This window comes from Ochotona princeps, chromosome 5 (genome assembly GCF_030435755.1).
Source record: "Ochotona princeps isolate mOchPri1 chromosome 5, mOchPri1.hap1, whole genome shotgun sequence".
NCBI classification, from domain to species: domain Eukaryota; kingdom Metazoa; phylum Chordata; class Mammalia; order Lagomorpha; family Ochotonidae; genus Ochotona; species Ochotona princeps.
Genome location: NC_080836.1, coordinates 107,733,456 through 107,761,074, shown reverse-complemented (window position 1 = coordinate 107,761,074; position 27,619 = coordinate 107,733,456). Strand labels below are relative to the sequence as shown.

The 27,619-nt window shown below is 61.7% G+C and overlaps 2 protein-coding genes across 3 annotated transcripts; both read right to left on the bottom strand.

Moving 5' to 3' along the window:
* Positions 1-193: 193 nt before the first annotated feature.
* Positions 194-11,091, bottom strand: GPR35 (G protein-coupled receptor 35). 2 transcript variants are annotated; one of them, XM_058665213.1, is made up of 3 exons: positions 11,005-11,091; positions 10,442-10,613; positions 194-1,153 (listed from the first exon to the last, which is right to left on the bottom strand). In XM_058665213.1, the coding sequence occupies exons 2-3, from the start codon at positions 10,588-10,590 to the stop codon at positions 214-216; spliced, it is 1,089 nt and encodes a 362-aa protein (XP_058521196.1). In that variant the 5' UTR covers positions 10,591-10,613; positions 11,005-11,091; the 3' UTR covers positions 194-213. The 2 variants fall into 2 exon arrangements, with proteins under 2 accessions (XP_058521196.1, XP_004597516.4); XM_004597459.4 differs by having other exon boundaries at positions 10,442-10,705; positions 11,005-11,087.
* Positions 11,092-15,942: 4,851 nt separating this feature from the next.
* Positions 15,943-26,095, bottom strand: CAPN10 (calpain 10). Its single transcript, XM_058665212.1, has 12 exons — positions 25,823-26,095; positions 23,860-23,991; positions 22,675-22,871; positions 21,022-21,239; positions 18,905-19,043; positions 18,478-18,644; positions 18,078-18,358; positions 17,340-17,542; positions 17,002-17,257; positions 16,563-16,789; positions 16,425-16,470; positions 15,943-16,253 (listed from the first exon to the last, which is right to left on the bottom strand). Exons 1-12 carry the CDS (start codon positions 25,949-25,951, stop codon positions 16,224-16,226), a joined length of 2,025 nt encoding a protein of 674 aa, XP_058521195.1. The 5' UTR covers positions 25,952-26,095; the 3' UTR covers positions 15,943-16,223.
* Positions 26,096-27,619: the final 1,524 nt, after the last annotated feature.

Below are 27,619 nucleotides of genomic sequence, written 5' to 3'. Positions count from 1 at the left end.
CTGCCTCCTTCTGGCCCTGTTCAGGCATGGATGACACAGAGAGCTCTGTCGTGACAGTGCTACCATCCCCTTGGCCCAGGCCGCCTGGTGCCCCCTCCTGGGAGTGCGTGCTACCCCGCTCCAGGGCAGCAACAGCCCTTTCCCCCACTGTCCCAGAGAGTTCAGACCCCATCTTGGCGGACGGCCAGGTCCGCCCCGCAGGAGGCCCGGCTGCTAGGTGAGGGTCACACACAGGGAGTCCTGGCTCTTGTGGGCCCTGGCGCTGAGTGGCTTGCCCAGTGTGGACGCCTCCTGGAACTCCTTGGCTATGTAGTAGTAGCAGACAGCATCCAAGCAGCAGTTGGCATCCGAGAGCTTGCTGGTAATAAAGAGGGCACGACTGAAGGCCACACGGGTGGCGCAGGACTGCAGGTCCGTGGCCAGCTGGGCCGTCAGCACGGCGTGCAGCGGCAAGAAACAGATCACAAACACGGCCAGGTTGGCCCAGACCATGTGGGCGGCCCTGCGGGTGGCCTCTGTCTGCCCCGGCCCGGTGGCGGGCCTCTGGGCCAGGGAGGCCGTCACCTGCAGGGAGCAGAAGGCCAGCACGGCCAGCGGCGGGTAGAAACCCAGGAGCGAGAAGAATGTTGAGGTGCGCAGGCTGTGTCCCGAGTGGCTCCGGAAGCAGAAGCCGCCCTCCTGCACCCCCAGGAGCCAGCGGAGCCCCAGGGAACTGGCCACCAGCACCCACAGTGCGGTACACACAGCAGCAGCCTGTCGTGGGGAGCGGAGCCCGCGGGCTCGCAGTGGGTGCCGCACGGCCACGTAGCGGTCCAGGGCGATGGCCATGATCAGGCTGATACTCATGTACCTGTTCAGCAGGTAGAAGCCCTGGGAGAGCTGGCACAGTGGCGTGTCAGAAGTGTGGCTCAGGGAGCTCAGCATGAAGGGCAGTGTGCACAGCAGGCACAGGTCGGCCACCGCCAGGTTGCTCATGTAGATGCGCGACTCCGTCCAGCCCTGCATGCGGCGGCAGAACACCCACAACGCCAGCCCGTTGAGCAGCAGGCCCATCACCAGCAGTGTGCCCAGGTAGCTGGGGAAGACCACGCGCTCCAGCCAGGCTGGCCAGGTCACATTCTCGGAGCTACAGGTGTCATTCATGGTCCCGGGGCTGTGGGGTGGGAGCCGGAAGTCAGCCTTGGGCAGGCCCCACCTTCTGACCCCTCCCTTGGGCATGGGGGAGGCCAGGCCTTCAGCCAGGCCCTCTGCCCTGCCCCCTCCTATTCCCACTGCTGGCAGCAGGCAGGAGGGGCTGAATTCACCTGGCTCTCCCTGGTCGGTGGGCTCAGCTCAGAGGGCCCCACCCCAGCCTGTGCACCCCGCACTGGCAGGCAAGCCAAGGATGGGCATCCCCTCCTGCTGTAGATCTCCCCACCCCCACCGTGAGTGCCTAGCCATGTCACAGCCTGGGGCTCCTGGCAGGTGTCCAGGAGTTACCCTGCCCGCTTTGGTCTGGGTCCACTGGGGTGTCCTACAGGAGGGTGGCTCAGTATCCCAGGGCGGCCGATCTGTATCCTGCCTTAGTGTGGGTTCCACCCCAGCTGCTTAGTGAAATTGCGGCAGGGAGCGGGGAGCCACGTGGCATTCAGGCCTCTCAGAGACGCTGAGGCAAGCCAACCCAAGGACACCCCTGGAGCCCCAACAATGCTCTGTGACCCCCCCACTGAGGTTGGGGTACCTGCTGGAACCCTGTCGGCCTGCAGGGAGCTGGCACTGCCAGCGCCTTCAGGCCTGGGCAAGCAGGGGCTGCCTTGGGGAAAGGGGTGGGTACCCCCACTACTCCCCCTCAGGGGCTGGGGGAGTCTGGGGGAGGTGTGGTCAGCAGGTTCCCGGGCCCCGCATTGTCCACCACCTCCAATGGCTGCTGGGGACCTTGGGGTCACCTTCAGGACAGCCTAGGATTTTGTGGGGGAAAGCTAAGCGGTTTACCAGCACAGGGGCAGCTGGGGACCACCGAGGTTGGGAGGTAACATCTGCCCAGGGCCCCCACAAAATTCAGGCAGCAGGGCAGAGGAAGGGCCGTGACTGGTCGGCTCTGCCTCCACTGCTGTACTGCTGGCTCTCTGCGCAGGGACCTCAGGCTGCAGAGTGGAGGGCCCCTCTGTGAGCTAGCTCCTCGCTCCCCACCAGACAGCAGCCTCCATCAGGGCTGCGCAGGAAGTGGCTGCCCAAGCAGCATGTGTGGGAGACACGGTGGGGGCGGCGGCCACTCTCACCCCTGCCTGTATGCCCCTCCTCCCCCCACCTCTCCAGTCACTTCCCCCAGACGGCGGAAGAAGGCTGCTGCCGGGGCTGGGGACACACAGGCCACATCAGAGGAGACAGGCCTTCCCTTGGGTCCAAGCTCCCTGCTGATTTCTGAGGGAGAAGATGCTGCACCAGGCTCCTGGCCCAGCTGCGGCTGTTGGAAGTATTTAAGGGGTGAACCAGTGCACAGATCACCCTGTCTCTCAAATAAGAAACAAAACTTTTTTTTTTTTTTTTTTTTTTTTACAGAGGGAAATAATGTTCTAGAGTGCAGTGCCCAGGCATGGGGGCGCCTGGGGGCCAGGCAGCCGCCCTCCCCACCGCCTGCTGCTGGCCCAGCGATGCCCCTGGCGGTCCCAGTAGGGGCAGAAAGGGACACAGAATCCAGCTGGGCCTGTGCAAGGACAGCCCAGCTCCAAGGGACAGTGGGCATGCCAGCCCACAGACACTCTCCAAGCTACCAGCCAGCACGAGCGGCAGGGGCACCACACTGGATTACAAGCTGCCCAGCCAATGTCATTCATAGCCTCCCCTACCACCCAAACCAGGACACGCCTCTCCTAGAAAGCCCTACAGGCCCCCCGATCAAGTCCAACATTGCAAGTTCATCATGACAACCTCAGAGCCTCATCTACCCTCCCTGACACACACAGTAACACCCTCACAGCCTCACCCACCCTCCCTACAAACCCACAGTAACACCCTCACAGCCTCAACCTCCTGACACCCTCACAGCCTCACCCTCCCTCCCCGACACCCTCACAGCCTCACCCTCCCTGACACCCTGACCCACCGTCCCTGACACCCTCACAGCCTCACGCTCCTGATACCCTCATAGCCTCATCCACCCTTCCTGACACCCTCACAGCCTGACCCACCCTCCCTGACACCCTCATAGCCTCACAGTGACACCCTCGTGACACCTTCACAGCCTCACCCACCCTCCCTGACACCCTCACAGCCTCACCCACCCTCCCTGACACCCTCATAGCCTCACAGTGACACCCTCGTGACACCTTCACAGCCTCACCTACCCTCCCTGACACCCTCACAGCCTCACCCACCCTCCCTGATACCCTCAAAGCCTCACCCACCCTCCCTGACACCCTCACAGCCTCACCCACCCTCCCTGACACCCTCACAGCCTCACCCACCCTCCCTGACACCCTCACAGCCCCTCAGCCCTCCCAGCTCGATCCCAGCATGTGGCCTCGGGCTTGGCACTGACCTGTAACAGCTCTGTGTTCCAGGCTCAGCTCCCTGGCGTCTGAGCGGAGATAGGGCAGGGGCTGCCCTAGGTGGGTGGGGCCTTTGGCTGAGTGGTCCCGCCCCTCAGGTCAGCTCCACTCTGCCTTCCTCAAGGCTAGCAATGGGGGTCGGCAAGGAGGCCAGCCTGGACCTGGGACTTTCTGGTGGGGAAGTGGGGTGCCTATCCTGTGCTGCACCCCGGAACCAGCATCCTGGGAGGCAGAGCCCTTACTCTGGACGCAGCTGGAGAGAAAGCAAAACCCAACACGGCTCAGCCTGCCTGCCAGCTTCCTCCTTCCAGCCCACCGCATGCCTCCCCTGGGGCCCTGGCAGGCACAGCACCCTCACTCAGGCCAAGGGCTCCATGGCACCCGACACACTTGCATGCTGGCTGGCCCACCCCTCCAGCAGATCCCGCCCCTTCTGCTCAGTTCTCACCTGAGACCTGAGGGGCTTTGGAAAGTGTGGGACCCTGTCTGCTCCATTTTGCAGACCCTTCTCCACTGCCCCATCCAGTCCCACCTGCTATCTGTTCCCACAGACACAAGTCCACAGCAGGTCCCCTTCCTTGCCCCGGAGCTTGGCATGGGGAGTCCCTGGTCTGGGTGTCTGGGGGTGGTGTTCCTCTTTCCTGCCTGGGACTGAGGGCTTAGGCTTCTATATCCCCTCACCCCTTTGGGGTGCTGCTCAGTGGTGGCTTGGCCCCCCTTGCAGTGTCAGGGACTGGCAGAGCGACCCTCAGGGTGCAGCACCAACACAGTGCCACCTGCAGAAGCCCACCCAGCCTGCCTCGTGCACAGTCCCCTCCCCCCACCGTTCCCTTCACCTTCTTCCTGCCAACAGCGACTGTCTCGCCCCTGCTGGGTTGGCTCTGCAGCCGGTGAGAGTTGCCCGGCCCAGCCCTCTCTTGGGCAAAGGCTTGGCGTCTTGGGCTTGCTGCCCACTCTGCCCAGCCTCCTACTGGCGCCCTCCCCAGCCCCTTCCCTGTCTCTAGCCATCTCCTGCCTCCCCACCCAGGTCTCAGTGCCTGCGCGCTTCTGGGCATTGGGTTCCTTTGTGGAGAACTGGCCGCGCCTATACCCTCTCGGGATCAGGGTTTTTACCAAGGAGCCGGCTTCCTGGCACATGCCAGGCTCAGGAAGCCTCAGTGGGCCCTTGCCTTCTCACCCTGACCCCAGCCATGCTGAGCGCGGAATGGTGACTGTGACCACCGTGCTGAGGTGTGTTCAAATGAAAAGGAGACAAAATGAAAGAAAAAGGAGCAACTTGTCCATTCGCTAGTTCACAGTCAGAGCTGGGCCAGCTGTAGTCGGTGGCCAGAGGCCGGCTCTCCCACACGAGTGGCCGGGGCGCACGGGCCTGGGTCTTCACTGCCTCCCCAGGCATGTTAGCAGGGAGCTGGTTGGAGGGGAGCGGCCAGTGCTCTGACAGTGCTGGCTTGGGAGTGATGGCTTGCCCCGCGGCACTGCCAGCCTGGCCCTGTTCTAACACTCCGGCCAGTGGCCGTGTCGTGTCCACAGTGCCCACACTGGAACCGGCCTGGTGGCCCAGCTGTCCTGATGACTATTTTGGCGCCTGCGCCTTGCTGACCTGGCTTGGGGCTGCTCAGGGCGGGATGCCCTGCTTGCAGACGCAGCTTTGACAGCAGGAGGAACAGAGAGGCTGGGACCTCGGGGTTCTCCATGTGCCCTGCCCCATCAGCGCCCTCAGCGTCTGCACTTTCTGTTCCTCTCTCCACACAGCCAGGATGGCTGCGTGCAAGCCGCGGGGAGGCAGCCCTGCCTGGCCTGCCCAGCCTGCACTGTCAGGAGGGAGGCTGTGGTGTGGCCCCTGGGGCCTGTGCCCGCAGCCTCCCTCTCCTGCCCTGTCCCTCCTGGGGCCATGTCCTTCCTGGTGCCAGCTGACTGCATCTGTGGTGCTGCCCAGCAGCCAAAGTCGTGAGGCTGGGCTCTGGACCTGGGGCGAGGGGCTGTGCCCCACTGGCAGGGCAATGGTGCCCGATCCCCAGAGAGCTCTCTGCCACTCTGGTGGTGGCTCTACAGAGTGCATGGTAGGAGGTGGTCTTGTGGGGCTGGGAGAGTGGGACACCAGGGTCTCTATCCAGAACGCCCCACTTCGGCAGGCATTTGAGATTTCCAATACAAAAGTTCATAGAAACAGAGAAATGCATGTGGCTGTTGAGGAAAAGTCTGAAGGCAGACTAGGTAGCCTGGATGGGGGACAGAAGGGGTAGGTGGTAGGAGGGGGTGATGGGGTAGTGGGAACAGGGGCACAAGAGGAAGGGCACAACAGGGGCTGGAGGCGCTTCTGGCAGCCAGCCTGCCCTGCCATCGTCTCGCCACTTCCTTGTGATCTGGGGACCCTCCGAGCCCTGGATGCACCCCTGCCGTTAAAGCCCTGGGGGGTTGGGCTCACAATAAGTGGTTTGGGGTAGGGAGCAGGGGTGAGGCAGGAATCTGGGCCAACAGCAGCCAGTGCTGCCTTTGCCACCTGCCCCCCAGGACAGAGGCAGGGGAGTGGGCAGCTGTGCATGGTGCAAAAGCCCCCGAGGATGCTTCCTCTGTCCATGACAGGCAGCACACTAGGTAGGGCCATAGGCTGCCCCTCCCCCCCAACTCCCCAAGCTCTCTTGCTCCCTGCCCACAGAAAGCAACCCGGCTCTGGAAACCCCTAGGGCAGGCCTCGCCTTTGCCCAAAGCCCCTGTTGAGACCCTGGCTCTGGCCTAGGGGTCTGCACACCATGGGACTGACAGAGGGGCTCCCTGGCTGCTCGCCAGGAGAGGCAGGTGGGAGAGACTGACCCCTGAATTTTTGGTCAGCCATGGCCCTCTCCTGTCCAGGATGCCCACCAGCTCAGGCACCTGGGGCAGCTCACACCTGCTCCAGGCTGAGGGACTCAGGGCAGCCGGGCTCTGACGGGAGAGAGGCAGGGCTCCCTTGCCCAAGGGACAGTCCTCCCCAGGGGCACATCCCTGCCTCTTTCCCAGCCTGGCTGACTTGAGACAGTCTGCTGGGGTAGATCCAGGAAGTTGCTGCCTAGCCAGGGTCCACCCAGGGAACCCATGGAGCAGGTACCCCCACCCCGGGTCCTGGGAACATGACACTTGGCAGTTTCCCTGCCCCATTCCGTGTCCCTGGTCCCATGCCCAAGCCTACCCACTGCCTCTCCAATCACTTCCTCCTGAGGCTGGAAGTGGCAGCTGATACGGCCGGTGGGTCACAATAGACACACACGGCTCCTGCGAGACGTGAGACCAGGCCACCTGTGTGGCATGGTGGTTGGGTTCCCTCTTGAGCTCGAGTCCTGGCCCCACTCCCACTTCCTACTAAGGAGCACTCCGGAGGTGGCAGGTGATGGCTCAAGTACTTGGGCCTTGCTGCCTCAGGAAAGGCCTGGCCAAGTTCCAGTTCCATCCAGGCCCAGCTGCTGAAGGTGTCTGTGAGTGAGCCAGCAGGTAGAGGCTCGTTCTTTCTCTCTCTCTCTCTCTCTCTCTCTCTCTGCCTTTCAAATACTGTGGAAAAGCTACACGAGCAGACAGGAATCTTGGAAATGAGGACTTCAGGTACACACAGCAGTCCTTCCTGTCAGGCAGTGGCCAGGAGCCGGAGTGTTGGCCACCCGGGGGACGTCCCTGGATGCCACCTGCTGAAACTGCACCAACCATGTGGGCTTGGGACCTGGCAGGATCTAGCAGGGTCACTGACATGCCCAGGGATCCCCCTGCTCGGATCGCTGCATGGAGGGGGCAGAGCCGGCAAGGCTCTGGGCAGGGCTGCTCCTGCAAGCCAGGGCGCAGATGGGAGAGTCCCGGGGTGAGGACGGGGTCTGCCTCGGGGAGGAGGGATCCCTGGACACTGCTGCTCGCCAGCCACCCAGTAAGGAGAGCCATGCGTGTCGGACACAATCTCTGCTTCCCGCAGCAGAGCCAGCAGCCTGCTGCCAGGCGGCCAGGGGCAGGTGGGGCGGGCAGACCGCCGGGCGAACGCTGGCTTTGCAAGTTTGGTCTTAGAATAGTGTAAATATCTGTGTGGTTATCACAACTTTATTTAGAGGAAGCTTTACAAAGAGGATAAAATCCTCTCCCAGACTCCAAACACTGCTTTGTTTACACACGTGTGGAAGCCAGAATGCACGGATTCTAGTCCCTGCTGCCCCACTTCTGATCCAGCTCCCTGCTCAGGCGCCTGGGAGAGCAGACGAGGCTGGAGACCTGGGGGCTCCTGGCTCCTGGCTTCACGTTGGCCTGATCTGCTGACCGCTGTCTGTTACTCCTTATTTCCCTGTCACTCTGTTAAATAACTAAATAAATGGATAAATTTAAAAATAACAAATCTTTAAAAATCTTAAGCTGTTTCCTGTAATCACACAGCTGTTACTGTTATTTTGGGAATTTTGCGCGTGTGAGTGAATACGATGAGTGAGAGCGCGGATGCTGCTGGGCGGCGTGGTGTTACAGCCAGGAGCAAGGCCAAACTGTCCTGACGTTCAAGGGAAATGGCTGTACCCACAGTGCGTCTTCATACTTACAAAGCGGAGGCCTCTTAATTCTGCTCACAGACATGAACTGACAGCAACGACTAACCCAGCGGCCCGAGCAGCCTGCACCCGGCGGAGGCCAGGGCCGAATCAGGAGCCCAGTCCTAAGGGATGGGAACACGCGCACACAGCCTCAATCCCAGACCTTGTAATGCAATCTGAAAATCCCACAGTCACCCAGGAAAGAGGTGACTGTTCTGAACACTAATCAGTAAAGAGAATGATTCCAACATGGGTGCCCTGACCAGCCTGAGCGGATGCTTCCTCTGCTCTCTCCTCAGCATACCCCAATCAGCCCCCCTCAGCCCCTCTCCCTGCCACCCCCTCCCCAGCCCTGCTCTCCTCAGGCTCCTCTTCTCAGCCCCCCTAAACACTCTCTCCTCAGCCCTGCCCTCGCCTCAGCCCCCTCTCCCCAGGGCACCACGCCGCATTGCATCTATTACCAGGAACCCTACTCAGCCCCCTGCAGCTCAGCTGGGTTCTCCCAGGCCCACACCATGGGTCACCGGGCTATGACTCTGGCTCCGCAGGGTCGGGGCTGGTGTGGAGCTCCAGCGAGCACCTGCAGTCAGGGTCAGTTCCTAACAGTTGCTGGATGGATGGCCTCCAGGCCACCTGCTGCCTCTGCCCCAGCTGCTCGCAATGTGGCCCCCAGTTCCCTTGGGAATCCTGCTGCAGGGATGGTGGCAATGAAAGCCTGTGGTGGACCCCCGGGGGCCGCCACGCACCCTACACCCTTGGGAAGGGTCCTGCCAAAGCACAAGGGCCATGGAGCCTGCTCCACGCACAGGACGGCAGCACTCTCAGCACAGTTCCGAACCCAAGGCCTGGGCTGCAGGGCAAGCTGCGTCCCACAGGCCTCAGAGGGCTCGAGAGCGAACAGCAGATACAGCTTCGTGCAAACCCGGGTCACGCCTCACATGAGGCTGAGAAATTTTCTTGACAGACATAGCTTGACAAAGCTGATACGAGAAATAAACATTGTGATCCACAATTAAAATCTTTCTACATGGGGCCAGAGTTGTGGTGTAGCAGCTTACTCTGCCGCTTCCCATGCTGACCTCCCGGGGGTACAGGTTCAAGTCCCGGCTGGTCTGCTTTCAGCCAGGAAGGCAATGGAACACAGCCAAGTGCTTGGACCCCTGCCCCCGTGTGGGAGACCCAGATGCAGAGCTCCTGTTCCGTCTGGCCCATATGGGACGTAAGTCAGTGGATAAACCTCTCTCTCTCCGCCTCTCAAATAGCTAAATCTTTTTTTTTTAAAGATTTATTTATTTTTATTACAAAGTCAGATATACAGTGAGGAGGAGAGACAGAAAGGAAGATCTTCCGTCTGATGATTCACTCCCCAAGTGAGCGCAATGGCTGGTGCTGTGCTGATCCGAAGCCAGGAACCAGGAACCTCTTCCAGGTCTCCCACGTGGGTGCAGTGTCCCAAAGCATTGGGCCGTCCTTGACTGCTTTCCCAGGCCACAAGCAGGGAGCTGGATGGGAACTGGAGCTGCCGGGATTAGAACCGGCGCCCATGTGGGACCCCGGCACGTTCAAGGAGAGGACTTTAGCCACTAGGCCACGCCGCCGGGCCCTCGAATAGCTAAATCGTAACAACAAACTTTCTTATGAAAGAAGGGAGTCAGGTGGGGGGGGTGCCCTGCTCCATGCCAGGGCTCTCACCCCTGCTTGCTTTCAGAAAGACAGTGGGGCTGGTGCCAGTGGAATGAGACCAAGAAAACACAGGAATGGTAGAAGCAACATCATTGTCCCACGCCCTTACTGAGCCTGGCGAAAACACCCTAAGGAATCTAGCAAAACCAACAAGAACCATCAGCTAGTGAGGGAGTTAGCAATGTTCACACATCTTAATCCTGCATTTCTGTACAGGACCCACCAACAGCTTGGAAAAAACAATGTCACATGTTCAACGCCCCAAGGTTTTGCTGGAACTGGAGAAGGACCCTACTCCTGGAAGAAGGGTGGCGTGTCTCCAGGTTACCATGGCCTCTTGAACTTCCTTGAATCATCTCCTGCCGCCGGGCCTCGCTCCTGGGTGCATCCCAGCCTGGCCCCAGCCTTCGACCCTCACGCCTGGCCAGGTTCCCACCTGGAGGGCTGTGGTCAGTCCTCCACCTCCAGGAGTTTTCAAACACACAGGTCAGTTTTGTCTTACACCATGCAACAATTTCCTCTCGTCCAGCAAAAAGATCCACATTCCAACAGAGCAATGGCTTATATTACCCCTCCACACTGGCAAAGGCCTCTGGCCATTCCCTGAGGTGCCCAACCCCTGCCCTGGCCTGCTTGCCCCTGGCCAGGACACCCCCAACTGCGCAATGTGCCCACTGTGACCTCATTGGCAGACAGAGTTACCTGTGGACAGGTGGGCCTCCTGGCTGGGGGACAGGGTGGCCGGGAGATCTCGGCTGCATATTCAGCGCTCTTGGCTTGCCAGCTGGCTGCTCATGAGCTCTGTGGTCTTCCTGGAGGATGTGCTGTCCCCCAGCAGGTCGTGGCCTCATGGATCTTGTAGGATGGGGGTGAGCTGGGACACAGGGTGAGGGCCTGGTGTCACGGTGGCCCAGCACAACGCCTGAGCAGTCCCAGGACCTGCAGCACAGCACAGCCCTTCCCTGGCTGCAGAGGACAGGCCTGGTCTGCATGCTGGCCAGGACCTGGGTGTCCCCAAATGAGCCTCAGGCTCAGCTCCCCAGGAGCCACCTCCAGTCAGTCTGGCGGGCCCAGCTGACTCAGTGAGGACACTGCCTGTGTCTGCTGCGATGCAGAAGCTGTGGCTGGAGCGGGGTGGGTATCCCAGTGCTGGCTGGCTGGTGCGCCGGCAGCCCAGATCCAAGTCCCCTGGAGGTTGTGGGCTCCCTGGCTGGCTGCTCAGGGGCTCCTCAGGCCTGCTCTGGAGGCCCCCCACGTGTACTCACCAGGAAGCTCTGCCTGCCTCAGGAAGGGAGGGCCTGGAGAGGACCCTGAGGGGAAGCCGCCAGGATCCGGGCTGGGGAGGACACCATCCCACCCACCAGGGAAGAGCGGCCCACACCCAGCAGGAAGTGCCCTGAGATTGATGTGGTGCAGGGCAAAGTCTGCTAAGAGGTAGGGCAGGAGTGGCCCCGCCTTCTTGTCCAGGAGTTCTAGGCCATGCACGCCTCTTCCTGCCAAGCACCAGGCAGGGCAGTGGCCCCACCCCACGGGGGCACGGGCAGGGACCCTGCCCTGACACCACGGGCCAGCTCTAGAGACATGTGGGTGTTCTGCCCAAGCAAAGGGTTGGAGTGAGCCAGGTGCAATAGCTTTTCTCTTTCAGGGCAGCCCTGGTCTGAAAGGGTGGACACAGGCTGCAGGGGCCACTCTGAGGCAGCAGGGGGCTGCGCCCCTGCAAAGCAGCATGTTGGGAGGTGGGGTATGTCCATCTAAAGGGACCCAGGGATGCCTCATGCCCGCCACAAAGGACACAGAGAGGACAGCTGGCAGCTAGGAGGAGGAGGAACTGGCAGCCCTCTGGTCCTCGACTCCCAGCACCAGACAGAGCAATCCCCGGAGGCTGGCCGGCGCCCAGCTGGGGGAGGGCTCCGGATCCTGAGGGTGGGAAGACAGGCTAGGTTTCTCTGTTTTCATGTAAACCGCCTGCCTCGCCGCAAACAAGCAGAAAGTGGAAACGTGATGGACTGAATGGCTGCCAGCCAGAGAGGCTGGAGGGTGGTGAGGTCACCCCTCGACACAGGAGGGAAGCTCAGGCCCCCAGGGCCAGCAGGCACTTGGGCACCAGGGCAGGTGCAGGCTGTCTTGATGGTGAGGCATCAGGCTTGGGGAGCGCTGGGGAGCGTGCTGTACCAAGTGGCCACTGCTGGAGCCCAGTGGGGGGCCCAGGCAGCACTGACTTCTGTCCCCTTCCCTCACGAGGCCCGAGGGTGAGAGCCTGCAGCATCTCCTGGTGGACGCCGCGCGGGGCCACGTGAGAAGTGGTGCCAGCTGGCCCACTGCACCCCTTGGGCAGCCCTGCCCGGTCCAGAGGAGTGCGGAGGTCTCCTCTCAGCCCAGAGTGGGGCGACACTGGGCCAGCAGGTGCTTCCACTGGTCTCGGCCTCACCCTTGCTATTGAAACTGCCCCAGCCCAGGCCCAGAGGACAGTGGACAGCTGGGCTGGACTGGGTCGCTCATCGGGGCCAGGGATGGCCTCTTGGTTGCTGAATTTGCTTGGGCGCTGAGTGAGGAGGTGCCCAGAGGGCCTAGTGAAGTGGGCAGTGAGACACACAGATGGGAGAGAACCCAGAGGTGTCCACATGGCAGCTGGACAAGTGTCTGGTCGCACACAGACAGGATATGCTGGGGGGCAGAGGCAGGCAGACCACCCCCATGGGCCCAGGCACACATTGCGTCCAGCAGGCTGCTGTGCCAAGAGTCTCTGCTGGGACCCTGGGAGGAGCTGCCTGGCTTCACTCCTGAGCTTCCTGGGAGTTGCTCCCGCAGGCAGAGGCAGCTCAGCCTCGCCCTCTGCCCAGGGAGCAGCGCACTGGGGCACATGCGCAAGTCGGAACAAGCATGCCTGGGCTTCGAGGACCTCAGCTCAGGGGCAGTAACTGAAGGAAGCAAAATCAACAGGAGGCCCCTAGATGCAGGAAAAGCCCCTAGCCTGTGCTGAATGGAGGAGGGGGATAGCACCTGGTGGGAGAATCAACAGATGTTTCCACAGGAGGCCAAGGTCACATACCTCTAAGCCACGGGCCACACCACAGGGTGAGGAACACCTTAGGCCACACCACAGGGTGAGGGTCACCTCAGGCCATGGGGCCACATCACAGGATGAGGGTCACCTCAGGCCATGGGGTCACATCACAGGCTGAGGGTTACCTCAGGCCATATCACAGGGTGAGGGTCACCTCAGGCCACAGGGCCACATCACAGAGTGAGGGACCTCAGGTTATGGGGCCACACCAAGTCACCTCAGGCCATGGGATCCACATCCATGGGTTAAGGACCAATGGTGCTGTCTTCTGGTAGCTGGCTATGAGGCCTGCCCAGGGAGGACCCAGCTGGCTGAGGTCCACGAAGTTAAGAGTCCTGAAGTGCCTTGGCTGGGAGGCGATGGTGGAGACAGCAGCAAGGCCGAGGACCTGCGGGACCCTGTGGTGACAGGAGCTGTACCAAGGTCAGCCAGCTGGGTCCCCTCGGCACTCAGTCTTGGCTCTCATCTTGCCTGAGTCAGTTTTCGGATCTGGACCCCAGACACTGAAAGGTGACCGGCTGCCAGAGGATGGACCCTGCGGCAGGAGAGCAGGACTAATTTCCCAAGGACAGCGATATGCCCTCAGTGGTCACACATTGTCACGCCACCTCCAGTGGAGCCTGCATGACAAATCGCCAGGCCGAGGCAGAAGCTTCAAGGAAGGATGCCTCCTGGGTTCGGCTGCATCTCTGGTGGTCCTGGCATTCCTGGCTGTACTCTCTTTGCTCTTATCTTTATGGCTGGAATAATATTGTTTATGTGCGGCAAAGGCTCAATGTTCCTTTATAGTTCTATGAGGCCTTCTGACAGGAGACTGGACAAGGATTGCAAGCAGTATAGGATAAGAACTATTAAGTCACTAGCTTTAATAAACCTACCTGCGACTATTTTTGAGAATTCCTAAAAAGAAGATTATAGCAGAAATCTATAGCTTAAAAAGCCATACAGGAAGAAAAACTAAGAAAAATAGACAAGTTAGTATTAAAACCAATGTAAGGCACAAAGCACAATGAGAGCTAACCGCTTAATGATTAAAACTGCAGCTGGTGCCAAACCGCGTCCACAAGAAACAGCAACTGCAGTCCGTCACCAGGCTATTACAGAACAATCTTTTCTCGACAGACCCGCTTACCTCCCTGGGATAATTGCAGAAATGTAACCACATGAATAAACAAGGAAAATGTCCCTTTGCAATAATCTATTGTATATAAGCTGATGCCTTGCTTTTGCAAAATGCACTCAGATGCAAATGCCTTGAGTTGTCGTGTCTGTCACTCGCCGAATCCTTGCCCACCGTTCCCGGGGTCCTGTTCCCGTCGGGCTGACTGTTCCCGGCCGAGCCGGTCCATCGCAACACGTGGGCGGGGGTGTCCTGTGCCCCCCACAGTGACCATACATGGGCGGGGGATGTCCTGTGCCCCCCACAGTGACCACACATGGGCGGGGGATGTCCTGTGCCCCTCACGGTGACCACACATGGGCAGGGGATGTCCTGTGCCCCCCACAGTGACCATACATGGGCAGGGGATGTCCTGTGCCCCTCACGGTGACCACACATGGGCAGGGGATGTCCTGTGTCCCCCACAGTGACCATACATGGGCAGGGGGTGTCCTGTGCCCCCCACAGTGACCACACATGGGCAGGGGGATGTCCTGTGCCCCTCACGGTGACCACACATGGGCAGGGGGTGTCCTGTGCCCCCCACAGTGACCACACATGGGCAGGGGGTGTCCTGTGCCCCCCACAGTGACCACACATGGGCAGGGGGTGTCCTGTGCCCCCCACGGTGACCACACATGGGCGGGGGGTGTCCTGTGCCCCCCCAGTGACCACACATGGGCAGGGGGTGTCCTGTGCACCCCACGGTGACCACACATGGGAGGTGGGTGTCCTGTGCCCCCCACAGTGACCACACATGGGCGGGGGGTGTCTTGTGCCCCCCACGGTGACCACACGCAGGGTCTAGACAGCTCATATGCCGGCAGGTCTGATCCTCGACTCCAGGCAGGTTGGCTATTACAGTGTGACCTGTCTCCTCCACGAGCCCCATGTCCAGAGCGGGGTGGAGAGATATGTAGGGACGTCCCCTGGGGTCATGGCTGTTTAGGCTCCCACAGGTGGCTGTGTACCCCTGGGCACATGAGGTGTGCCAGTTTGGTGGGGGTTCCAGGTCCGCAGGCAGGACTGTGTCCCCACTGGCTTGCCTCTCACGTGTCCCTCTGATAGGGTCCTCAGACCTCCTTCCCGGCAGGCCAGGCTGCGGCTTCTGCCATCAGCTCCTCCCGGGTCTGCTGGCTCCTGGCATCCGTACATGCAGGGCCCTGCTGCTTGAGTCCCATGCTCTTCCGGGCAGGGTCAGCTTTCTCTGTCCTCCCTTCACAGTGCCGACCCTGGCAAGCCCCGTGCCCCAGGTGTCTTAGAGCCTGTGCAGGGACCCTCACAGGTAGTGTGAGGTGCAGTGTGGGGAGCCTGCCCACCGGGCTTGCTGTCACAGGTGTTCTTGCAGGCCTAGGGGCTGCCCTGTGGAGCCAGCTCCTTGTTGCAGGCACCATATCTGCACCCTAAGGCATGGCACATGGCAGCACCGCATGTGGCACACAGCAGGGTTTCCCAAGTGAGGAAGCCTCTGTCAGTGCCTGTGGATCACAGTGGGAAGAGCTGTTGATGGAACTGGGGTGGCTGCGCCCCAAGCTGAAGCCAGGACCACAGGGAGGGGTGGAGACTGGGGGAAGGGCCTGAAGGAGCAGCACACAGGGGGAGGGGCTGGTTGCCACTAACAGACGCCTGGAGTGGGCGGGCACTGCTGGCAGGACCACAGGGTCTCATGCAGGTTCCTAGGATGCCAGCCATCCGGGAACACAGCAGGCCAAACACACCACCAAGTGGCCCTGTGAGGCCGCCCCACCGGGTACCAGTGACAGCCTCGGGCTCCACAGCTACATCTCGTGTTCTGTGGGGCTCAGCCCACAAAGCTAGGCAGTGGCGTTCTCTGCGTCCTTCTGTCTCCCAAGCCGCTCCTTCCCTCCCCACTGCCCACTTCCTGGGTGTGTCCTGGCTCAGGGTCAGCTGTGCCCCATAGCAGCTGGCGGGAGGCGATGTGACCCTGGGCATCATGCAGCACGGCTGACCACAGACCGCTCCGTGTCGGCGTTTGTTTATAAACATTCACCCTGACAACATCCCCACCAACAAGCAGCACTAAACGACCCCTGGCCAGGTCCTCACTGTCCCCACGGGAGGCATCTGTGTAGCCAGAGACAGAGGGCTTGGGAAGCTCCACAGGTCTGGGATGCAGGCCTGGTCCTGTCCTTGCTGCGACCAGGGCTGCCCATGTCCAGGCCAGGCGCTTCACTTGGTCTGCGTGGGCCATGGGTGATGAGGCTGGCGACGTGGGTCCTTGACTCCTGGGCTGGAACCAGTCAGGTCTTCATCACACCCACAGAGGAGACCTGTGCGAGCAGACCCCGAGCCCCGGCCTCGTCCACTCACAGCCTCTCAGACCCCAGCAGCCGCTGCGAGGCCGGCCAGCTGCTCGCACCCCGGAGGCGCTGCCCGTGGGGTCACAGCCCAGACACTGGGCTCAGGGGGCACCATGTGGGAGGTTGGGGCCCTATACGCACCTCCTGGAGGACCTTCTCCAGCGTCTCCTTACTGTGAATGGACCGCCTATGGAGACAGCACTCCGGTCATCCCTGCCCACTCCCACCAGGCTCACGGGCAGGGAGGCGGCAGGAGTGCGTAGATGCTGGGCCCCCCACCTGTCTATCCTGGTTGCTATGGTCACCGTGAAGGCCCCCTCTGTGTCTGGCAGGTAGGTGGATGGGACCAGCCAGTAGGTCCCAGCAGACAGCAGGCAGAGCCGGCTCACGTCCTGGGCACAGCGGTGTGGCACGCAGCTCAGCAGCGGCTCCTGAAGTAGCAGCTGTGGGGGCGTGGGTGTGGACAGGTCCTCACGGTGGCTGTTGCTATTACTGTCAGCTGGAACCTGGACAAAGCGGGGCCAGAGCTGAGTGGGAGCTGCATCCTCCCTCACTACCCCAGGGCTCCTCCGGGCTTGGAGCCCCAGCCACCACCCAGGCCCTGGGGTCCCCCGTGAGCAGATGGGCCACTGATCACAGCCAACCAGCCACCTGACAGGCACGTTGAGGGTCTCCGTGCCCTAACCCCGCCCAGCTGCCACATCCCAGCCCCGCCTGCCTGAAAGACGTGGAAGCCGATGGGATGCAGGTCGCTGGTGCTGAGCCGGCACTGCTGAAGTGTGATGCGCACGCAGCGGGGGCCAGCTCCCGTGGGCACGGAGAAAGGCAGGCAGGGGTTGGTGGGATAGGAGGCGAAGTTCCTGCTGCCCCCTGCTGTCTGGCCAATTCGCCAGGAACCCTGAAGCTGCACAGTCTCCCACTCAGTGGCCACGGCTGCCCCAGGGCTGGTGCTCTTGGCCACAAGCCTGACAGCACTGCCAAAAACATACCACAGGAGGGCGCTGCAGTCATGGGCACCACCACCCTGGGACCATGGGGAGCCGCCCCGGCGCTCACCTGAGGGAGACTCTGCCCGTGGAGAAGACACGCAGCAGGAACTGCCCCGCGACGCCCTTCAGGAAGGTGCTGGGCACAGCCAGGTAGTAGCCAGGCGAGAGCTCACAGTGCACATGGACCTCTCGGTCATAGGCGTGGCACGCGGTACCAGCCACAGGGGGCACAGACAGCACCCTGGGCAGGCTCACTCGCTGCTTTTCCACCTGCCAAGGGCAGGCCAGCACTCAGCGGACAGCAAAGGCTGTGACCAGTCCCTGACCTCTAACCCTGCCTAAACACATGGCCTCTCATAGACCCAGCTGGAGCGCCCTGGCCATTCACGGGCTTGCTGGAAATGGCCACAAGCCCAGCTTGTCAGTCCCAGAGCCAACCAGATAGGGCTGTGCCCCCTCGATACGGCTGCACACAGAGCTTTCCAGCGCCCACAGGTGTGGACCCATCACACTCCAGTGGGGCACACGAACTAACGAATAAGCCCACGAGCAGGCAAACGGCACTGCTGCCCTGACCGTGGCCACCAGGCCCATGGCCCCCTCTGTCTCCGTCTGTCCTCTTAGGCCCTCCAGGAAACCATTTCAGGAACCAGTCCCGAATGTGTGGCCAGCTGGGGCAGGAGCCTGCAGAGTGGGCTGCAGAGCCAGACCGGGAGCCCACAGCCACCTGTGTGCCAGCGGTGGCTGCTCCCGAGTCCTGCTGGGCCTCCCTCGGGCTGTGGGGGCCAGGCTGGGGTGAGATTACCTTCCAGATGTGCAGGCCCACAGCTGGGTAGTCCTTGCCAGGAAGGCTGGTGCAACTCTGCGAGGTGAGGCCGTTGGCCGCAGCTGCTCGGTGCCGGCCCGCCCAGTCCGCCGGTCGCCTGTCGCACTTCTGCAGCAGAGCCACATACACCTCACCGGGCTCCAGGACCCGCAGCCAGAACTTGGGGTTGCTGGGGAAGCTGTTATTGTTCCGGCAACCTCCGGCAGACTGGCCCTTGACCCAGGCCCCGGGCAGTGCTTGCGTGTGGCACAGCACCTTTTCTGGCACAAGGACATGGCAGTGTCAACATTGGCTTGGCCTTACCACCGCCAGGGGCCACGCCCAGGATCACCCAGGGGCCCTGTTGGCACCAGGCAGCCATGCTGAACCCACCCGCTACCTGTGTGAAGGCTCTGCAGGTGGCCAGCAGCGGTGACTGGGTAGCCCACGGTGAGCTCATCAAACTCGCTAAGGAACTCATCCTCTTCCATCCAGAACTCTCCTTCTTGGAGCTGGGACAGCAGCTTGGCTTCTTGTGCAGACTCCACCTGGCGCCACCCCTCACCCCTGCAAGAGGCCATCTCAGCGGGGTGGGGTTGGAGGGTCCCCCTCCAGGGTTCAAGACCCCCATGTGCCCATCAGCCCCATGATGCTTAGCTACAGGGGGTGCCTGGGGCAGCTGGGGTCTGGAGTCTACACCCGCCCAGAGTTTCCAGGCTCCAGATCACCTCAGAGCTCATGAACAGGTGCTGCACATCCTGGCCAGGCACAGCCGCGCTGGCTGACAGGTAGCCTGGGCCAGGGCCCTCAGGGTGGGCGGCACTCACCCCTCTCTCCAGCGCCCCTGCCAGCAGTGTCGGCCCCAGGTGTTGTACACACGCAGCAGCAGCACCCGAATGCTCTGGCTCCGAAGCTCCTGCACGTCCGAGACGACCAGGCTGTGGAACTCGCCCAGCTCACCGGCATCTGTGTGAGGAGACGCTCAGACACGGCATCCTGGAGCCCAGACATGGGGCCGTGTCTCCCGGCTGTCACAGCAGCCCACTCAGCACACACATGGGGCCGTGTCTCCTGGCTGTCACAGCAGCCCACTCAGCACACACATGGGGCCGTGTCTCCCGGCTGTCACAGCAGCCCACCCCAAACACACACATGGGGCCGTGCCTCCCAGCTGATAAGAGCTCCCACACAGAGCACATATGCTGGGACACAGCCCTACAGCTGCCACTCTGGGGTCCTGTCCACATCCCTGTCCTGCGTGGGCACAGTGACCAACTGCCAGCAGCAGCATCTCCAAAGCCCGAGGAGCCAACTTAAGCACCACTCCCCCAGGGCAACTGTGGCAGGAGTCCAGGCGCGCACCCTGCAATGTGCTGTGTGGCCGCCGGAGAGTCTGCCTGCAGGGAACCAGGCCTTTGCTGACCCCTGGCCAGGTGTGGGCCAGCATGTCCCAGTCAGCTTTTGTGGTCATAACCTTGACCAACTTTCATTTGCAAAGCAACTCTAAATAAGAAACTACAAACAGGGGTGCTCACAGCCACGATGCTTCTAACCATCCGGCATTAGGCGCCGGAGCAGGAAAACCAGGGCAGGTTTGGGGGTCTGGTGCCCCAGGTAAGATGACGGGGCACAGCATGTAAAGCTGCCACCTGCAATGTTAGCATCCCATGTGGGCCCTGGTTCATGTCCCAGCTGCTCCATTTCCCATCCAGCTCCCTGCTAAGGCACTGGAAAAGCAGCGGCGGATGGCCCAAGTGCTTGGGTCCCTGCACCCATGTGGGAGACCTGGATGGAGCTCCTGACTGACACAGCTATCGAGGAAACTGACTTTCAATAAACCAATCTTCAAAAACAACCGAGCTGCTGACCGGCCTTCAGCACCCTGCGGTGGCTTTCGTAGCTGGGTTCCAGTCAGCCCTGCCTGCCTTCCACCTTCCAGGGTGAACCTGGGACATGTCCAGTGGGAGACCAGGATGGAGCTCCTGGCTTTAGTCTGGAGCAGTTCTGGCTGCTGCAGGCGCTTGCACAGTAAACCAGAGGATGGAAGACCTGTCTGAGTCTTTCAAATAAGTAAATAAAAAATTAAAAAAAAAAAAAAAAAAAACACCACACAAAGGATGTGGCTCCGTGAGTCGAGCTGCTGGCTGAGTCGCAGGCACCTGTGGCAGTGCCAGCTCAGGCCCAGGCTTGCCCGTCCCTTACTAGGGCAGCTGGGAAAGCAACAGAAAATGGCCCAGGCAGCAGGGAGCCTGCCACCCAGATGGCAGACATGGAGTCAAGGCCTGGCGCTGGCCTGGCCCAAACCTCCACTGTCTGGGGAACAAGCTAGGCAGAGGAAGCCCCTCCAGTATTTACTTCAAGCAAAGAAATAAACTTTTTTAAAGCTTTAAAATGGAAGAAAACCATACTATGTGCATTCACCAATTAACATGCTGGTAAGTCCCATGAGTACAAAAACCAGTATAAACAATATAACGAGATGTTCCAGATATTTACAGGAAAAAAGTGGAAAACTGTGCTAAGAAGCTTGCAGTGGCTTCTCCTTTCGTGGAAACAATCTTTCTTTAACAAACTTTAATGAGGTTACTAAAGTGAACAACGGGTTGGCCCTTGTGTGGTCACCAGCTGATAACACACAGGCCAGGCTGCGCAACCACTGCTTCCTGGGCTGAGAGCCCAGCAGCGCCCACAACGCAGGCCTCCCTCCAGGCAACAGGCCACGTAAGAAAGGACCACCTCCGCCAGAGGAGATGGACAAGAGGGACATTGCACACCCAGAGCCCTGAGGACAGGGTCCGCCCTGTCACAGGGACACGAGGGACATCGCACACCCAGAGCCCCGAGCACAGGGCTCCCTTGAAGTGTGCAGCAGGCACAGGCCCCGTGTCCTTCCAGCTCACCTGGCCTGGGTTGCAGCACCAAGCCCCGTGTCCTTCCAGCTCACCTGGCCTGGGTCGCAGCACCAAGCAGCTGAGCAGGCACCGGTCTTTGAGGTCAAGCAGCCGCGCACAACTCCGCAGCTCTGGGTCACCTGGCCTGTCCTTCTGGTCACCAGCCCTTGCCAAGGCCTTCAGGTCCCACCTTTCTGCCAGGCCACCAGTGAGGTCCACCAGGGCGTCGGCTACCTGGCCTGCCCACAGTTGTTCATAGGACCCATGGACCCTAGGGTTTGGGACAAGCAGCACAGAGTGAGGTGCCATGTGGGGAAAGTTCCCACCTCTTCCCAGGGCCTGTGGCCTGCGCAGTGCCCTCAGCAGCCCACCTGAGCCCAGCGCAAGGCAGAGCTAGAGTGTGCACATCTGCCACGCCCTTGTTCACACTGGGGACATGGGCTTTGTTGGCACCCACACCACCAGCCAGCCTCACTGCGCGCCTCGGCCCATGGCTGTCCACAGGCATAGCCTATGAGCAAGACGCCCGTGCCTTCCGACTCATGACCTGAACACTCAGGGCTGGAGCTCACAGCCTGGCCTGAGGGAACAGAGTTAACAGTAAGTTTGTGCTGGTGCCCATGAGACCACAATGGTGTTTCTGTCAGACATAACTCGTGAGGTGTCTGAACTCGCACACGGCTCAGCATCCCTCACGGAATCCCATGGTGCCCTGGGCGTGGCCCTCTCCGGGCAGCCTCGCTCACCAGGCACAGGCAGAGGCTGCCTGTCCTGATGGTCACAGGAAGATGCGGAGTGAGTGTGGCGTGCCTGGGGCAGACATGGAGCATGGGGAGAAAGTGGTTCCAGGCTGACTTGATGTGAGGGTGGAAGGTGGCAGGGCGGGGTCCTAGGCCCGTCCATGTGTCACCTGGTCCTACTCTGAGGGTGGAAGGTGGCAGGGCGGGGTCCTAGGCCTGTCCATGTGGTCACCTGGTCCTACTCTGAGGGTGGAAGGTGGCAGGGCGGGGTCCTAGGCCTGTCCATGTGTCACCTGGTCCCAGCCTGAGGGTGGAAGGTGGCAGGGCGGGGTCCTAGGCCTGTCCATGTGTCACCTGGTCCTACTCTGAGGGTGGAAGGTGGCAGGGCGGGGTCCTAGGCCTGTCCATGTGGTCACCTGGTCCTACTCTGAGGGTGGAAGGTGGCAGGGCGGGGTCCTAGGCCTGTCCATGTGGTCACCTGGTCCTACTCTGAGGGTGGAAGGTGGCAGGGCGGGGTCCTAGGCCCGTCCATGTGGTCACCCGGTCCCAGCCTGAGGGTGGAAGGTGGCAGGGCGGGGTCCTAGGCCTGTCCATGTGGTCACCCGGTCCCAGCCTGAGGGTGGAAGGTGGCAGGGCGGGGTCCTAGGCCTGTCCATGTGGTCACCTGGTCCTACTCTGGGCAGGGCGGGGTCTTAGGCCTGTCCATGTGGTCACCTGGTCCTACTCTGGGCAGGGCGGGGTCTTAGGCCTGTCCATGTGGTCACCTGGTCCTACTCTGAGGGTGGAAGGTGGCAGGGCGGGGTCTTAGGCCTGTCCATGTGGTCACCCGGTCCCAGCCAGAGGGTGGAAGGTGGCAGGGCGGGGTCCTAGGCCTGTCCATGTGGTCACCCAGTACTACTCTGAGGCCGACCCCTGTGCCACAGGACCTCTAAAGCCCAGGGCCGGCCAGGAGCTCGGCACACGTACTTGGCGTAGACCTTTTCCAGTAAGGGAAGCCAGAACACATCTTCCCTCCGGCAGCGGGAGAAGCAGAGTCTCCCTGCAAGACAAGGCAGACGGTCATCGATGGTCACCTCTGCCCAGCGTCCAAACTGCCAGATGCGACAGGTGAAGGCACCCCGGTAGGTCTCGTCGGCCCAGCTCGGCTGTCCTGGAGGGATGACCTATCATGCATGGGAGAGGGAAGTAAGCGTGAGACAGGCGCCTCCTGGCGCTGGCAGGGGGGCCCTCAGCACCTGCCGCCCACATGGGCTCCCCCAGGCCTGGCAGCCAGCAGCCGGGCTCACAGCATGCTCACCCACAGCAGGCAAAGTTCCCTGACCTGTCGTGCAAGGACTGCAGGGCCACACGAGTGGCCATGTGTCTCCCAGAGTTGCCACCCACCATGTTCTAATGTCCCAAGTAAGCATGAACCTGAACCTATAACATGTGGGATACTGCAGGGCCAGCAAGCAGGCCAGTACAGCTGGTTGCCTGGTGCCCCACAGAGTGGCAGCCTGCACCCACTGCACCCAACACTGGATGCTCCAAGGTCCAGCAGTCTGACCTGGGCTGGTGGTGTGAGCTCACCAGGGTACAGGCTTGGAGTGGGTATGGTGCCCGGCTGGTGGTGTGAGCTCACCAGGGTACAGGCTTGGAGCAGGTACAGTGCTCCCAGTGAGCTCATGCCACACCTGCTCCAAGCCTGCATCCTGGTGAGGTCACACCACACCTGCTCCAAGCCTGTACCCCAGTGAGCTTACACCACCAGCCAGGGCACCGTACCCAATCCAAGCCTGCAGCCTGGTGAGGTCACGCCACACCTGCTCCAAGCCTGCATCCTGGTGAGCTCACACCACCAGCCAGGGCACCGTACCCAATCCAAGCCTGCAGCCTGGTGAGCTCACACCACCAGCCAGGGCACTGTACCCAATCCAAGCCTGCAGCCTGGTGAGGTCACGCCACACCTGCTCCAAGCCTGCATCCTGGTGAGCTCACACCACCAGCCAGGGCACGGTACCCAATCCAAGCCTGCATCCTGGTGAGCTCACACCACCAGCCGGGCACCATACCCACTCCAAGCCTGCACCCTGGTGAGCTCACACCACCAGCCGGGCACCACAACCACTCCAAGCCTGCACCCCGGTCATGCCATTGGCCGGGCTGCCATACCTGCTCCAAGAGGTGTCGATGTTGGTGCAGGGCGGCGCAGGCACACAGGAACCAACAATCCCCCAGAAGTCCCTGCTTCACCTGCCCATCCTGGGGGTTTTCTGGGAACAGTCGGGGTGAGACAGAGATTTCCTGAAACAAAGGTAGCTGTTCAGGGTCTGTGGGAAGGACTGACTGCCAGGAGGCAGGTGCCAGCTTCCCGAGGATGCCCGCTGGGCCAGGGCATCCACCTCTGTCCACCTTGCTGGCTGGCCATGCTCCTAGCTCAGAACAAGGCTCAATGGTCAGAACTTGCCCCAGACTTGGATGGGTCCTCTGCCTGTCTGCAGACCACTCTGGCTCTCTGCAAGGATCCATTCCCATATCCCCACATGCTTCTTCCTTCCTCTTTCCCTCTCCTCAGAACGCCAAGTTCCCCCTTTCGATGTCACTGTGGCCTCCCCCCCTACGTCACCCGAAGCCACTGGACTTCCTGTTCTCCTGCTGACCCCAGCCAGGGTTCCCTCACAGGTAACCTCCTCAGAGGGCTGCTTAGAGCCAGGCTCCTGCCTCGGCACCCGCCAAGGCCCCTCCTCCCAGCACCCCCAGGCCTCTCGCCTCACAGTTGCAGCTCCTCAGGTCCACTGCAGGTGTCCATGCGACCCCATGCAGTGCTGTGGCAGCTTGGGGCTCTGAGCCGCAGTGGCCGGTCCCCAGGGCAGTCTCCAGCACACGCCTTCCAACTCTCATGTCCAACTCCAGATCACACCGGCTCAGGGCCAAGGCTGCAGGTCATGAGGCCCTCTCTATGCCTCCTCTGCCCCCGCCTCAGCTTCCACTCGAGCAGCCAGAGGTTAAGCTTTTCTGTGGGGCACACTTGTGTGCTTTGCCCCATTCCAGCAGCTGTCATGATGGCCCAAGGCCCTCATTCTCAGGGCCACTGCAGTGGCATGCACACCTGCCCCGCCAGCCACTTCCCTCCCAGGAAACAGGAGCAGGTGGGTCACAGACTCACACAGCTGCTGCCCCACTACCCTCGCTGGCCTCCCTCAGTCCTACAACCCACTGTCTAACGCAGCTCCCCCACACCCCCATTGGCCTGGCCTATAAGCCCTTCCTGCCCTGGCCTCTGCCCATCTCGCCTCCCAGCCACCTCAGACAGGTGCCTCTGGGTGTCCCCCTGGGGCCAGAGCCAGGGGCTGGGCTGGGCTGGGCTGGGGCAGGTGAACCGCATCACTTGCAGAGCCGGGCATCCCTCTGAGCTGACTTGGTCAGCTGCCTCCAGCTGGAAGCGCAGGTGGCACTCCCCCGAGCCGTGCTTTGTGTCTTCAAGAACGCAGAACAGATGTAGCAACAGGACCCAGCCCTGGGCTTGCAGCCCCAGAAAACTTCCTTGTGCTGGGCTCAACCGCCACAGCGACCCACCCACCGATTTTCTCGCCAGTCAACCTTCAACTGACAACACCAGAGAGGAGGCCGTGTGTCCATGGACCGGGAACTCAGGAGGACAGAGTTCAGCCTCCGAGCCAAGTCGGGCAGCCTCTCTGATCTCCCACACATCCGGACTACACAGAAGGACCCTAACTTGCACTCTGCATGCATGCATGGTGGGGTGCGCGCCCCAGATGGGGACCCCCAGCAGCGAATGTCCGTGTGCACCTATTCACCAGTCCCCTTCCTGGGCACCTAACACCTCCTTGCTGGTGACTGCAGCCAGCTTCTGTGCAGAGCGCCCCAGGCCGGAGCCTCCGGAGCCCCCCATGCAGACAGGAGCTGGGGAGACTGCTGCCTTCGGGCCACACTTGCCCCCTCCCGGGGATACCTGACGGGGCGCGGACAATAGACACGCCCCTCGGAGCCTGCTAGCAGGCAGCGCCACTCTCCTCTCTCAGGGAACAAGTTATCAGACCCCAACCTAGACCCCAACAAAGGCACCCGAGCGACGAGAGACACTCCGGGGTGCGCACGGGGCCCCCAGCCGCACCTGCGGCCGCCTCCACGTGATGTCCTCCCGGAACTGGGCCAGCGGAGTGGACAGGTTGAAGAAAAGCGAGGCGTCGGAGGCGGGGAAGTCGGCGTCCCGGAAGAGCTCCTTGGCCCGGCCCGCCCGCATCGCCGGCGCCCCGGACTCCCACCTGCAGCCGGCGAACGCAGGGCGAACGCTGCCCGACCGGGGTCCTCCGGGGCAGTGGGCCGCAGGTGCCCACCGGCTGCTGGGGGCTCCGTCGCCCACCGGGCAGCAGCCAACCGGGCGCGTCGCTCGGGGGCACGTGACCAGGCGGCCGGGGCTCCGCCGCCGCCCGGCCCGGCTCTCCTGGGCAGCGGGCACTGCGCGGGGTCGAGGCTCGTGCGCGTCCGGGCTGTGCAGCGCGGCCGGGGGCGTCTGGGGAGCTCTGGGGGCCGCCACCGCGCGCCGGACTACAGATCCCGCCGTGCAGCGCCGCGCGCGCAGGGCGCCTCTCCTTCCCAGGATGCACCCCTGTTCCGGCCCTTGAAGGAGCGGGCGGCATGGCGGTTCCGGGCGCGCGGCTGCCCCGGGACGAGCTTGGAGGAGTCTGGGGCCGGCGGGGCTGCTTGCTGGACCGGTCACTAGCGGGGAGCTAGGTCCGGGGCCTCCAGGTTGGGCTGCAGCCCTGGCCTGTGGCGTGGTAGCCAGGCCGAGCCCGTGCGTTCGGGGAGGGCAGGCCGAGCCGCTCCCTCCCCAAGTCGGGCCACTGCGGTCCTGGCGGGCAGTGGAGGGCCACGCGTCTGAAAGCCGGGCTTGCCCTCGTGGGCGTCCCCATCGCTACCTGAACCTGGGCGAGGGGCGCTGCCCTGAGATCGGTCACTCCCCCCATGAAAGCCCGTGCGCCAAGGGGTCCGGCCTTTTGACCTGTTGGGGCTTTCGGCAGCAGCCTGGATGGCTGGGCCAGAACAATCCCGGACCACTACATCTGGACCTGCCCTGCCGTCCCCACCAGGGTCTGGATGAGTGTCCAGGCCTTTTTAAAGGGTGTTTTGGCTTCCCCAGCCGTGGGGAGGGCTGCCCTGCCCAGCCAGGACGAAGCCTGGATCCTACTAGCACCTTGGGTCCGAGGACCAGCTGTCCTCCGCTGTCCTCCCTAGGCGGGAGCTGGGTGAGAAATGGAGCAGCTGGAACTTGCGCTTAAAAAGCATTTTAAGCACAGGCAGCAACATGGCAGGTGGTAAAGTTTATTCAGATGGTGACAAACAGAAACTATGTAAGAAAGTGAGAAGGGGCGAAGGAGGTTGATACATTGAGTCCTAAGAGAAAAATAAATTGTTGCTTTTTTCTGAGTCTGCCCACAGAATAGAGAGGGGAATGTGGAAGCCCCACCACCCTAGCTGTGCTCTGAAAGGCGGTACCCCTGCTCCGGTACCCTCCTTGCCCGGCCGTTTATAGGTAGGGCTTGGCAAGGGAGTGAGCAATCGCAGGGCAGTCCACTCCTTGCTCCAGCCCCAGGTAATGATGGCTAGGCACTAGTGGGGCAAGTCAGACATCATGACCCTAAACTGCGTACCTGCCTAGACCACATCGGAACCTGTACCCCACACGGGGTGCTGGCGTTGCAGGTGAAGGCTCTGCCCTATGTGCCCCAGCACTGGGGGCACGGGGACACTCTGGACTCCACAGCCAAGCTGTTGCTGGATCACGCTGGTATGGCCGCTGGTGAGGACAGTGGATACAGGAGGCACCAGCCATGCCTGGAGCTGGAGCTCATTCCAGGCTTCTGGGGCCTCCCTAAAGACAGCCTTTCCCACAAGCGTCTAAGGGGAGTAG